Source organism: Salmo trutta, chromosome 33, assembly GCF_901001165.1.
Source record: "Salmo trutta chromosome 33, fSalTru1.1, whole genome shotgun sequence".
NCBI lineage: Eukaryota > Metazoa > Chordata > Actinopteri > Salmoniformes > Salmonidae > Salmo > Salmo trutta.
Window position 1 is genome coordinate 9,417,723 of NC_042989.1, and position 14,240 is coordinate 9,431,962.

A 14,240-nucleotide genomic window follows, 5' to 3' on the forward strand; every position below is an offset into this window, starting at 1 on the left:
TGTGAACTACAATCTTGAAGTTATGGTTTAGAAATGTTTAATAATCCTTGTCCAAAGAGTTTTATTTTACCAGGTTAGTCAGATATCCTTTGCAAATACAAAAGATACACATTAGCAAAGTTGCAACCTGTGTTTTCAGTAACGCAGCCTCCAGCCAAGGTATTACACATACTTTTACATCTCGCTTCCATTTCTAATGAGCCATTCGACATTTCCATATGGGAACATGTGGTATTCAAAACATATGTGTGCAACTTTGCTGAACTGCGTGCAGTAAGTGGCTCTATTGTATTTGAACATGTTTTCTCTCAGATTGAAAGTTCAACTCCAAATGTTTACAAAACCGTATCCCAATCGAGGTGTATAAACATTTAGACAGCGTGTTTGTGTGATGTCGGGGCATTTCCCTTACACAGCAGATGTATAAGTGAATAGACACTAAAGCACTAGCGTTACTGTCTATGAATGGGCTATATTGAGCCTAAATCAACCAAAAGTTATTTTTTTAGCATGTAAATCTTAATGGGGCAAACTATTTTTCTTTTTCTCATGCATCATGTATGCCAGCGAAGCCACAATACATCAATTGGACTATAATGGTGACAAACGGTGCCCACAGATTTGTCACTCATTCCACGGGAGGCAGTGTCTGCGGGTTTTTCTTCATCTTTGACATGATGGCGGTCCGCAAACGTTAAAGGTGCATGCCGCTACCAACTGTGCTGGAGTGTGGGCACTCAAGTTTTGTAAATCCTACGTACGTCTGAGGGGAGAAAAGAGCCCAACTAACTAGTAATAGACCCCCCCCCCCCAAATCGTTCATAACTTCAATGACCCTACACTTCAGTCTTTCCCTCTCTTCAACATACATGCTCCACCGTTTCCTCAACCGTACGCTGCAGACACAAACCATTCACATGCTTGCTAACCAGATGTAATGCGTTCAATGTCCTAAACGCAATCGACCAAATGCCACCTCTTCCTTCCTAATCTGATCTTTGAATCTTGGTCCACTGACCTTTCTTTGGAGGGAATATAAATGCCGGCCCTTGGGCTCAGTCTCATCTCTTCTGCCACACATCTATCAAAATGGCTCTGATCTTACATTTGGCCTCACCTCCACCCAGTGGAACATCAATTATCTCTCATTTTTAAAGCTCTTTTGGCTAGCTGGTCTACAATTTCATTCCCTTCCACACCCGAATGTGCTGGGACCCAGCAGAATCTCACTGCTACACCCAGACTCTAAATTCTCCATAACTCCAATAGTATATCACTCCTATTAGATTTACCAGATAAACTATTTAATATAGACATAGAATCTGAGCATACTATAACTCTAACAGGTTGTACGTGCTCCACCCACTGGAGGGCAACTACAGTTCAACTGAGTATACTGATGGTCTTCTACATACAGAACCAGTCAAAAGTTTGGACACACCAACTATAATAATAGTGAAGACACTATGAAATAGTAACCAAAAAAGTGTTTAAAAAAATCCTAATATATTTGAGATTCTTCAAAGTAGCCACCCTTTCCCTTGACAGCTTTGCAGACTTTTAGCATTCTCTCAACCAGCTGCATGAGGTAGTCACCTGGAATGCATTTCAATTAACAGGTGTGCCTTGTTAAAAGTACATTTGTGAAATGTATTTCCTTCTTAATGCATTTGAGCCAATCAGTTGTGTTGTGATAAGGTAGGGGTGGTATACAGAAGATAGCCGTATTTGGTAAAAGTCCATATTATGGCAAGAACAGCTCAAATAAGCAAAGAGAAACGACAATCCATTACTTTTAGACATGAAGGTCAGTCAATCTGGAATATTTCAAAACTTTGAAAGTTTCTTCAAGTGCAGTCGCAAAAACCATCAAGCGCTATGATGAAACTGGTTCTCATGAGGACCGCCACAGGAAAGGAAGACCCAGAGTTACCTCTGCTGCAGAGGATAAGTTCATTAGAGTTACCAGCTTCAGAAATTGCAGCCCAAATAAATGCTTCACAGAGTTCAAGTAACAGACAGATCTCAACATCAACTGTTCAGAGGTGACTGCGTAAATCAGGCCTTCATGGTCAAATTGCTGCAAAGAAACCACTACTAAAGGACACCAATAAAAATAAGAGACTTGCTTAGGCCAAGAAACACGAGCAATGGACATTAGACCGGTGGTCTAATGAGTCCAAATTTGAGATTTTTGGTTCCAACTGCCGTGTCTTTGTGAGACGCAGAGTAGGTGAACGGATGATCTCCACGTGTGGTTCCCACCGTGAAGCATGGATGGTGTGGGGTTGCCTTGCTGGTGGCATTGTCTGTGATTTATTTAGAATTCAAGGCACACTTAACCAGCATGGCTACCACAGCATTCTGCAGCGATACGCAATCCCATCAGGTTTGCTCTTAGTGGGACTATCATTTGTTTTTCAACAGGACAATGACCTAACACACTTTCAGGCTGTGTAAGGGCTATTTGACCAAAAAGGAAAGTGATGAAGTGCTGCATCAGATGACCTGGCCTCCACAAATCACCTGACCTCAACGCAATTGAGATGGTTTGGGATGTGTTGGACCGCAAAGCAAAGGAAAAGCAGCCAACAAGTGCTCAGCATATGTGGGAACTCAAGACAGTTGGAAAAGCATTCCAGGTGAAGTTGGTGGGAAGAATGCCAAGAGTGCAAAGCTGTCATCAAGGCAAAGGGTGGCGACTTTGAAGAATCTCAAATATAAAATTTGTTTAACACTTTTTTGGTTACTACATGATTCCATATGTGTTATTTCATAGTTTTGATGTCTTCACTATTATTCTACAATGTAGAAATTAGTAAAAACAAAGAAAAACCCTTGAATGAGTAGGTTTGTCCAAACTTTTGACTGGCACTGTATATATACAGTTGAAGTCAGAAGTTTACATACACTTAGGTTGGAGTCATTAAAACTCGTTTTTCAACCACTCCACAAATTTCTTGTTAACAAACTATAGTTTTGGCAAGTCGGTTAGGAAATATGCGTGACACAAGTAATTGTTCCAACAATTGTTTACAGCCAGATTATTTCACTTATAATTCACTATATCACATCTCCAGTGGGTCAAAAGTTTACATACACTAAGTGGATTGTGCCTTTAAACAGCTTGGATAATTCCAGAAAATTATGTCATGACTTTTGAAGTTTCTGATAGGCTAATTAACATAATTTGAGTAGGTTGGAGGTGTACCTGTGGATGTATTTCAAGGCCTAACTTCAAACTCAGTGCCTCTTTGCTTGACATCATGGGAAAATCAAAAGAAATCAGCCAAGACCTCAGAAAATAAATTGTAGAACTCCACAAGTCTAGTTTATCCTTGGAAGCAATTTCCAAACGCCTGAAGGTACCACGTTCATCTGTACAAACAATAGTACGCAAGTATAAACACCATGGACCCACACAGCGTCATACCGCTCAGGAAGGAGACGCGTACTTTGGTGCGAGAACTGCTAATCAATCCCAGAACAACAGCAAAGGATGTTGTGAAGATGCTGGAGGAAACAGGTACAAAAGTATCTATATCCACAGTAAAACGAGTCCTATATCGACATAACCTGAAAGGCCGCTCAGCAAGAAAGAATCCACTGCTCCAAAACCGCCATAAAAAAGCCAGACTATGGTTTGCAACTGCACACGGGGACAAAGATCATACTTTTTGGAGAAATGTGCTCTGGTCTGATGAAACAAAAATTGAACTGTTTGGCCATAATGACCATTGTTATGTTTGGAGGAAAAAGGGGGAGGCTTGCAAGCCGAAGAACACTATCTCAACCGTGAAGCACGGGGGTGGCAGCATCATGTTGTGTGGGTGCTTCGCTGCAGGAGGTACTGGTGCACTTCACAAAATAGATGGCACCATGAGGCAGGAAAATGATGTGGATATATTGAAGCAACATCTCAAGACATCAGTCAGGAAGTCAAAGCTTGGTCGCAAATGGGTCTTCCAAATGGACAATGACCCCAAGCATACTTACAAAGTTGTGGCAAAATGGCTTAAGGACAACAAAGTCAAGGTATTGGAGTGGCCATCACAAAGCCCTGATCTCAATCCCATAGAAAATTTGTGGGAAGAACTGAAAAAGTGTGTGCGAGCAAGGAGGCATACAAACCTGACTCAGTTACACCAGCTCTGTCAGGAGGATTGGGCCAAAATTCACCCAACTTATTGTGGGAAGCTTGTGGAAGGCCCACTGGGAATGTGATGAAAGAAATAATAGCTGAAATAAATCATTCTCTCTACTATTATTCTGACATTTCACATTCTTAAAATAAAGTGGTGATCCTAACTGACCCAAGACAGGGAATTTTTACTAGGATTAAATGTCAGGAATTGTGAAAAACTGAGTTTACATGTATTTGGCTAAGGTGTATGTAAACGCAACATGTAAAGTGTTGACCCAGAAATATTCTATACCCACAAAAAGCTTATTTGTCTCAAATTTTGAACAAATTTGTTTACACCCCTGTTAGTGAGCATTTCTTATTTGCCAAGATAATCCATCCACCTGACAGTTGTGGCATATCAAGAAGCTGATTAAACAGTCTGATCATTACACAGGTGCAACTTGTGCCGGAGACAATAAAAGGCCACTCTAAAATGTGGGGGTTTGTCACACAACACAATGCCACAGATGTCTCAAGTTTTGAGGGAGCGTGCAATTGGTATGCTGACTGCAGGAATGTCCACCAGAGCTGTTGCCAGAGAATTTAACGTTCATTTCTCTACCGTAAGCGACGAACTTTGTTTTAGAGAATTTGGCAGTACGTCCAACTGGCCTCACCATAGTGGTGGTGGGGTTATGGTATGGACAGGCATAAGCTACGGACAACGAACACAGTTATTTTATTGATGGAAATTTGAATGCAAAGAAATACTGTGACGGGATCCTGAGGACCATTGTGAGGCCAATTATTTTTAAGGTATCTGTGACCAACAGATGCATATCTGTATTCCCAGTCATGTGAAATCCATAGATTAGGGCCTAATTAATTTACTCTAACTCAGTAAAATCTTTGAAATTGTTGCATGTTGTGTTTATATTTTTGTTTATATTTTGGGTGTGTGTGTGTTGAGCACTGGTTGAGAGAGCGCTGCAGCAGGCAGCTGAGTCATGGAGGCAGAGCAGCACCGGCTTATATCATGACAACTTTGTTCCAGTTGTAGGTAGGTAGGCTATTCAGATTGGTTGTGGAGACACCTATTTCCAACACTTTTTACAAATCCCAAATCAATTTGTGCCACTTGTGTAGCCTTCCTGGAGATGGCAAAAATATTTAATAAATAGCAAACTTCCGTTTGTTGTTGTAGCCTTGTGTTATTATGCAATTATTCATGTCCATGTTTAGTTAATTAAATTGGACGTTATCAATTGCGGTCATGGTCACAGCTCTATCGCAAATGTTTCATTTAGGCGAATTTCAGTTTCATTGTGGACTTTTCCCTGAATTTAGTTGTTGGCCTATCAGGGGCTTTAGGCTATAGCTCAGCAAACCAGGGCAAAGTTGAATTGCGATTATAAACCCAGATCTTTGTCAGTGGCCTATGGCTATTGAAATAATTAGTCAATCTCTCAAATTGGCCATATTTAACAGTTTGTAGTCTTAACATCTGGCACATAATAACCGCACAGTTGCCAGAAAATAGCCTAACATTCGTTTTTTGAATTTCGTCAAAGTGTTTCTTGCAGATTTCGAGATCCTCTGTCACCACTCAAATTACGTCGATATTCCTTCATAATTCGCTCGAATACGTTATGGAAAAGGGGTTTATTGGATAAATGTGTCGACTCCTCTCTTGCTGCTGAAAAAAAAACATTTTGGAATACTTTTCAGGCCTTGTGGGTGGGATTTGAGAGGTCACTGGGCTTTTCATTTCAACTAGATCTGGCAACCCTGGGTGACACACATGGGCTACTAACAGTTTACTACACAACATACACTTAGTATTACTTTGTTAGCTACAGTATACATATCTCCCTGGCATATTACAGCATTTATGCAGCAGCATACAATAAATATTTTTGGACTCACAGTTGTTGTGCTCACTTGAACAAGAAGGTGGAGAAGCGGTCCTTGTGGGTAAACTTTGTCATCAAACTTTGTCATCAAAGCCTGGCATTCTCTGGATGGAGTCATGCTGGATTGACACCTTGGCCAATCTATTATACCTTTTCTAGCCCAAGGTGTTGCGTGTGAATGTTTTGAAGCCTGGAAAAGAGACCCTTTCAGACAGATGTTTTAAACGCTTAAACCCAGACTCTGATTCCACTTATTCTGCTTCAGTCATTACCACGAACCCTCTCCATCTAATAGCAGGTAGGGGGAGCAAAATAGTGATCACTTTGCAGCGCTCCCAGTTAACCACTGATTCCTTCCAAACCACTTATTGTTGAATTTACGCACTCATTGTTGAATTAGCGATTTCCGACCATGTAGTGTAATGTTTATGTCCAATGGCAGATGAGCACCCGAGATGATTTATCTATCATTTCTCTTCATATGGCAAGGATTGAAAAGGATTTTGCAGTAGATTGTCGACGTGATTCGTAGTGATGACTTCTTTTCTAGGTAGCTAGCTTGCTAGCTAAGATTTTTAACATATAATGTTGACATGATCAGTCCAATCAGCTATGGTAGACATAACGTGTTTTGACATTATTTTATCTGTGGCCACTGTCATAATAATACCCATAAAACCTAGCGGTCAAACAGGGAAATGGTTCCATTGGTTTTTCCACCATTTATTTTTCCCATTGAAGATTTTAGAAACAGATTTTAGTAATAGAATTACAGCAGAAGTGCCCGTCCAAGAAGGCTCTCAAGGTCATAGAGTCTGCTGTGTTTCATGTAGGCTTACCCTGGCGTGACGTTTTGATAAGCATGTAAATCTCTCTCGGACAAGGTAACTTTTATCAATATATTCGATTCTATTTACTCTCGGATTCGAAAATGCTAATTAGCATCAAAATAGATATCATACAAAACTGCAAATCCCTGCAAGCTCCAGCACGTCATCTATTGCTGACACCTTTGCTAACAGGTATTGTGTCAATTTAAAACTTGCACAAGACAGTTCACAGAATTGTCAATTTAAAGAAATGTTGCCAATTTATTCATTACTACATTTAGCTAACATTAGATAGTTAAACGATTCCTACCTTTGCCTCGATTCAGCAGTCTTGTCCAGATCAACATTGCATTTGTAGTTCTTTATGATAGCCACATTAGCAGCTAATTAGCGGTTCATTTTTTTGGGGGGGGGGGGGTAAATACAGGTGAATATATTGATAAAGGTCACCTTGTCCGAGAGATTTACATGGATATCAAAACGTCATGCCATGGGAAGCCTACACGAAACTCGGCATACTCTAGGACCTTGAGCCTTCTTTGATGGGCACTTCTGCTGTAAATACATGGCAGAACCCAAAGGAGCTTGAACTGCCTAGCTCTCCCTGTAGATTCTGTGGTGAGGTAGTGTCCCCATGAGTGACAAAACACTGAGCCAATCACGGTGCAACTAGAGAACATTACCAAAGCCTATGCTCTGTGCTTTCGCTGGCTGCCCCTCCAACACAGAAAGCATTGAGCTAGGCTGACTCACTCAAGAAAGAGACCATGTTTGTATGCAGCTTTATTAACTCAAGGATATTTAGATATTTTTGACATTGTTTACAAACTGATATGTGACACGAATTAATGTCAGAATAAAAAAAACACACTGATTTCTATTTAATTTTAAGCAAACAGGTGGGGCTCAAAACAAATGGGGCTCTGTCCCACCTTCCCTGAATGACGGGCCGCAACTGAAATCAACCATACCATGATCATGTTGGATAATATTGACTCAACTGTATACATTTAGCTAGTCCGTTTTGTTTCTTGCAGATAAAGTGGATGATGAGTTGGTTGACAATCAAAAGGTTATACTTCAAAGTACTTCATAGGATCTCAGGATATGTCTTCTTTTGGAGTCCTTGGCTATTCAGAAGGTGTGTAACAGTAATTGCTTTCATGATACAACCAACACTTTTACACCAGATTTACTAGCTGGGTTCTTGTACTTGGTGCGAGGTGTGTGTACCTTTTTATTTTCAGTGAGGAATCAAATAAAACAAACTACAGCGGGATGACTTCCTGCTTACAGGTTTCAACAAAACATAGGCCTAATTCTGTTTAGCATTAATTGATTACTCAGACCCAGCAGAACCCCCAGCCCACACTGCATGAGGATGCTTTCCTGTATGTCGTGGAGACAGTAGATACACTCTGTGAGGAGGGCAAGATGAGCCGCAACTACTGCCTGAAATGTGGCTCTCACAGAACAGCTCCCCTGGGCAGGTTTGTTGCCTTGCATAGCCAACTATTGTACTTACTTGAGTTACAATGGCCTATCAATAATTAGTAGATGTGTAAGATGAGGGTCGGGTTATAAACCTCATATAGCAGCATTGTGTCAAAATGAATGTCTATTTTTTATGTTTCTATTCTGAGTTCATCTCTCACTCTTCCATACTGGAGATCCAGTTCCTGTTCCAGTATGTCCTACCAGTGACTGGGAGACTAGTGGTGGACAATATTGCAGGAAAATCAGTTTCATGAATGCTTTGGCACAAAAGTATTTACTCTTCCAGTCATCTGTTTGTGCTTCAGGGGTACCTATACAGCTCTGCAGCTCGGCTTGTTGGGGTAGAGATCAGTGCAGAGTTTATCAGGCTTCAGAATATGGCTGTGGAGAAGTATGGCTTCAGTGACCGAATACAGATAAAGTGATCATTAGTACCCCCTGTATATTGCCTCGCAACTGTTATTTTATTGTTGCTCCTTAATTATTTGTTATTTTTCAATAACGTTTTTTAAATTTTATTTATAACTTTTTTACTGCAGTTTATTTTAATAAATACTTAACACTTTTTTTCTTAAAACTGCATTGTTGGTTAAGGGCTTTTCAGTAAGCATTTCACTGTGAGGTCTACACCTGTTGTATTCTGTGCATTTGACAAATATAATTTGATTTGAGTTTGTCTCTTGAACTTATCTTTGTCTTATATTTTTGAAGACTATAAGTGCCACAGCTTTCTCTCATTGTCTCACATTTCCCCAGGTCATCCATGCAGATAACATGACTCAGGATTCCCTGACACAGAATTCATATTGTCTCATCATGAACAATGTGTTTGAGTACTTTCTACAGCCCAATGATCAAATGAAGTAGGTAAGCATTGGACACCATTACCTGGGGTGTATTTATTTGGGCACACTGTTTGCAACTGATAACAGAAATTAGTGTTTCTTACTGGACAAGTCTAAGTAGTCCCTCATTCTTTCAGTTCGTTTAAAAAAAAATTTGATGACCCAGACCACCATGAAAGTACTCCACTTGTGCTCTATTGATTATAGTTTCAAGTCTCCAGGAAGCACTTTCGTTACTTTTCGTTAATTCATTACTTACTTGGAGTGGCAGTTAGCCTAGTGTTTAGAGTGTTGGACTAGTAACTGAAAGGTTGCAAGATTGAATCCCCGAGCTGACAAGGTAAAAATATGTCGTTCTGCCCCTGAACAAGGCAGTTAACCCACTGTTCCTAGGCTGGGATTGAAAATAAGAATGTATTCTTAACTGACTTGCCTAGTTAAATAAGGGTTAATAAAAAAACTTCAGGTAAATACTGAAAATGTCTGTTTTCCACACTTTGAGAATGTAATGTTTCTATGATGTGTCACATCAAGCATAATGCACACTCCTAATGCTGTCCTGTGCTCGTCCTTCAGGGAGGGATCAACCTTAGCCAGTGAGTAGATAATGTACCTCTGGATTACAACGTCTATCTGGGGAAGGACGGTGGCCCGGACGCATTCAAAGAGATACACCTTTATAGGATCTGTGACCCCGAGTGAAGACCAAACATCCCTTCAGACTTTCTGTCCCTTGGAAATTGACTTTCTGCTGCAATGCAGATACGCTTTCGTATAGGACTGTGCCTTATCATATCATGTTCAAGGAATAACAATCTATCAAGATGACCAAGTGATCTGTGACAGGAAATCCAAACTATCACTGGGATAATGTCATGTACTTTACAATTCAGTGAATTCATGGGAGGGTAGCATAATTGTGCAGAAAGTGGCTTTTAACTGGCACCAGCTGTAAGGAAATTCTGTTTTGCCCTCCAACAGCATGGCCTTGCCTCTCAATCACTGAAACCCATCATTTTTGCAGAGATTTAATAGTGCTTCATTTGGACTCTGTGGCTATTGTAATTACAACCACCTTGGAGGATTTGGCACCTTGGTTAAATAGCTCTGTACCTACATCAGACAGGCATCATGCAGTCATCATGTTGTGCTAAACAAGCAGTAGACACCATCTTGAATATAGGTATTCAATAACCCTCAATATTCTGTTTATCTGCTATAATGTTGGAACTGATTATGATGACTTTCACTTAGATCTGTAAAAATGTTGTATGCTCTGGTTCAGTAGTACAAAATATGGCTTCTTCACTCCTTTGATGTTCAATGAACATAAACGTGATTGGTGGTGATGATGCGAGTGGCGGGACAAACAACCAATAAAAGAGTCTTCACTCAGGCTACCCCCACCCCCCCCCACCCCAAACGCTTCCTTGTCTGTGAACAACTAGAGCTGATCAAACTTGTCGTCAACACGGTGTCGGTCCGCCGGAGAAGTGGGGCAGTCCGCGGACTTTTTGTATATTTCTCCCGCGTATTATCGTATCAACGATACACAACCGAACCGGTAAACCTCTTTTGGATTCTTCCTCTAGTATGCAACATTGTTATCCGGTGGTTTGAACATCGACGTTTTTATTGATAATATCAGAAATAGATTGTCAGTCGTTGAGCACATTTTCATGTGGTTAGTTGGAATAGCTTCACTTTTGTGTGTGAGACTGACTGGGAAGCATGTGTCATTAACAAAGGCTGGATTTCCTCTTAAATTGTCGTACATTTTTACAATATTCGGGTCATTGCCCTTTGTTTATTGGCTATGTTTGCTGTTAAAACTTTTATTAAATAAGTCTTTCTAGCCTTCTTTTTCCCTCATTTTTTTGAAAGTCAGAGGACCGATCAAGAGAAGACGAAGATAAAGAAAGATGCCGCTTCTCCACAGAAAGCCTTTCGTCAGACAGAAGCCCCCAGCGGACCTAAAACCAGATGAAGAAGTATTCCTTTGCAAAGTCACGCATGAAATCTTCAGGACTTATGAGTACGTGAAGTCCAAACGAATAACTTCATTAGAATTTCAGAATCATTATAGAAAATAACCATCAAATATTGTTTCAACTCGAGTGAGAAAAGTTAAACCGAAGTGACAGCAAACGTTAGGTATCGTTACTTAGCTAAAATCAACTGCAATGTTGGAAGAGCGACAAAGTACTTAATATTATTAACTAGTTTGAATATCTTTAATGTATTGTCTGACTGGCACCTACTTAACTAGCCATCAGATGAAATTGGTCAGAACTGCAATTTATATCCAGTTCAGTTGTCATTGTTGTTTGTTAGGTGTAACGTTAGCTAGCTAACTAAATCATTGCTAACTAGCTAGCCAAGCGGCTACCAGTGTTGAAGCGAGTAGCTAGCGTTACCTCTACCAGCCGAGCTAACCAAGTATTTAGTTGGGCCTGCTAGCCAGCTGGAAGCTAGCCCTGCAAACTATTAAACTTGAGTCGACTTTAATTAGAGTTCAGGTTGTTATTGCCACAATGTATTGTAATATCTGTCGAATAACATGTTGGTGTAGTAAACCAATCTTGTTTAAAGTTATGGGACGGGTCTCTGCTCACATAAGTCGAAGGATGAGGGCAGATCTGCTCCTCACAACTTTTCTGTCTCGGTTAGCGTGAGAAACGTGGTCGGGGCTATTGTATTGTTGTGTGATTGTTTATTGTAGCTAGCTAACAAGGAATCAAAATGCTAACTGTTATGTAGTTAGTGAATATTTTGGGGGGCAAATTGTTAAGCATAGACGACGACACATTTTTGACTTACCAACGAATAACAAACTCTGACAAAAAAAAAAGTAAACAATGGCACCCAGATCCATATATTCCAGACAAACCACAAGTTGGCCATTGGCATGTTTTTATTGCAAATTTAGTACAGTGATGGACATCTTAGTTGTTTTTATTATTTCAAAACTATTTAAAAGATGGACTATTTTAAATTAGATTGTTTTTGTTTAAAATATTTTCGTGGTATGGTTTCTTTGGAATTGTATTTACTCATGTGACAGATCTATCAACATGACTAAAGAAACTTCAGGACTGAGGTTTTTCAAGATCCTGTCTATGTGCAGAGACCTTTGAAAAGCCTAAAGTTTACAGTATACAGAGATAAGCAAGGCATAAATTGTATGCAACAATGTTTTCAACAGTGATCTGGGGAGCATGGGTTTTCCTGGCCTCCAGTGATTGTGTGGGCAGCAATATTTTGCCTCTGTCCAGCAAAATTGGTGAACACTTTCATTTCATGCTGTCACACAGTAGGGCCCTGGTTGAAAGTACTACACCAGTGGAGGCTGGTGGGAGGAGCTATAAGAGGACAGGCTCATTGTAATGGCCAGAGTGGAATCAATGGAACGGTATCAAACACATTGCACTCAAGGAAACCACATGTTTGACTCCGTTCCATTAATACCATTCCAGCCATTACAATGAGCCTGTCCTCCTATAGCTCCTCCCACCAGCCTCCACAGTAGTACACATTAGGGAATATGCAATGACCAGAACCACCCTGTCTCCCCACAGTGAGTTCTTTGAGAGGACCATCTTATGCAACAGCTTGGTGTGGAGTTGTGCGGTGACAGGCAAGCCTGGCCTGACCTACCTGGAAGCCCTGGAGAGTGAGAAGAGGGGCCGTCGTAGCCTGCAGAGCTTCCCCTCAGCCCTGGTGGTCCCCTTGCTGCACCTCACAGCCCTCACATTCCGTACCCGGCTCCACGAGATCTGTGATGATGTGTATTCTTATGCCAGGGAGAGGTTTTTTCCTGGGGAGATCGTGGATGTTGTGAACCGCTCCGGTACCAGGTAAAGTGTTGATTTATCCATATGACCTCACCTAGCATCAGCTTTACTTTACTGTACTCTGGGTGTTCTTAGTCACACCAGTGTCAGGTAGTGATTTGATCCATATGATGATCTCACCTACCCTCATCACAAGTGTTGGTTTTATCCATATGACCTCACCTAGCATCTTCAGTTTTACTTTATTTTACACGTATGACCTCATCCAGTGTCATCAGTTTCACTTTTCACCATTTGGTTTTAAATCATCTTCCTGAAAGAGTTCAATGCCTTTTACTGTCTCTCCTTATGAGCCACTGATGGTTTCCCTATTTAGCCGAAGGAGAATTCATTAAATGTTTTATGTTCACTAGCATTACCTCTGTGACAGTAGATCCCAGCTCTTTGACAGTGGAATCATGTGCTCTGTAGTAAACATATACATGGTTGAGTTGGCCATGAGCTGTTTGGAGATGGGCACCAGAGGAGAACTGATGACTGGGTGTGGTCCAATGACTTCTCTGTCCCTCTCTCATATCTGCCAGCTTTGTCTGTACAATACCCACAGGTCATGCTTATTTAGCAAGAGTCCCAAAACTCTAACCATTAACCCTCATACCACCAGTTTGTAATCCTTTGGCTGTTAGGTTATAGAATCTACTGAGCATATGGATAAAATCACTATAAAGGGCCCTCTTCTGTATTCTGAGAGGAGATCAGTCAGCCATCATGAGCTGACCTTGCTATTTGGAGATAACACAACAGTAGTGAGTGGGTGGAGCTAAGGCGGGTGCTGTGGTTGGCTAAGCCAGCACAAGGAGTTGTCCCAGACATCACCTCATCACGGCTTGGTGGTAGGCAGCGCAGAGAGGCAGCCAGCCAGACAAGAAGAAACATGGACCCACAGCAGGGGAGGAGGGAGGGAGAAGGCGCAGGGGAAGCAGGCGCATGCAGGGACAATTGCCATGTGGCTTCTGGCTGGGCTGGGCTCTGAGGGATTTACTCAGCCAACACGCTCTTGTCAGTTGTTTCTGACTTGAGTGCTTAGCCTGATGTGCTTAAGTTAAATGCCTGAAAGTAGGTTCAGTGTTTTTGGGTTAGGCCAGTGGATTAGGTATTAGTGAGGGCATGTCTCAAGTTACAAATACCCTTGTTAAAGTCCGGGCATCTACCAATGCCTATTCTTTCAATTCTAA

General features: G+C 41.0%; 1 protein-coding gene and 1 pseudogene across 3 annotated transcripts in view; both read left to right on the forward strand.

Moving 5' to 3' along the window:
• The first annotated feature begins 6,632 nt into the window (after positions 1 to 6,632).
• On the forward strand, positions 6,633 to 9,233 carry LOC115172064 (uncharacterized; annotated as a pseudogene).
• A 1,409-nt stretch (positions 9,234 to 10,642) lies between these two features.
• LOC115172353 (bromodomain adjacent to zinc finger domain, 1A) overlaps positions 10,643 to 14,240 on the forward strand; it is a 49,104-nt gene continuing 45,506 nt past the window's right edge. For 2 of the 3 annotated variants that reach the window (XM_029729726.1, XM_029729728.1), the window contains exons 1-3: positions 10,643 to 10,775; positions 11,096 to 11,246; positions 12,790 to 13,068. In XM_029729726.1, coding sequence (XP_029585586.1) covers positions 11,134 to 11,246; positions 12,790 to 13,068 — 392 coding nt within the window. In that variant the 5' untranslated portion in view covers positions 10,643 to 10,775; positions 11,096 to 11,133. Of the gene's footprint in view, positions 10,776 to 11,067; positions 11,247 to 12,789; positions 13,069 to 14,240 lie in introns of all 3 variants that reach the window. The other variant, XM_029729727.1, reaches the window with a different exon arrangement.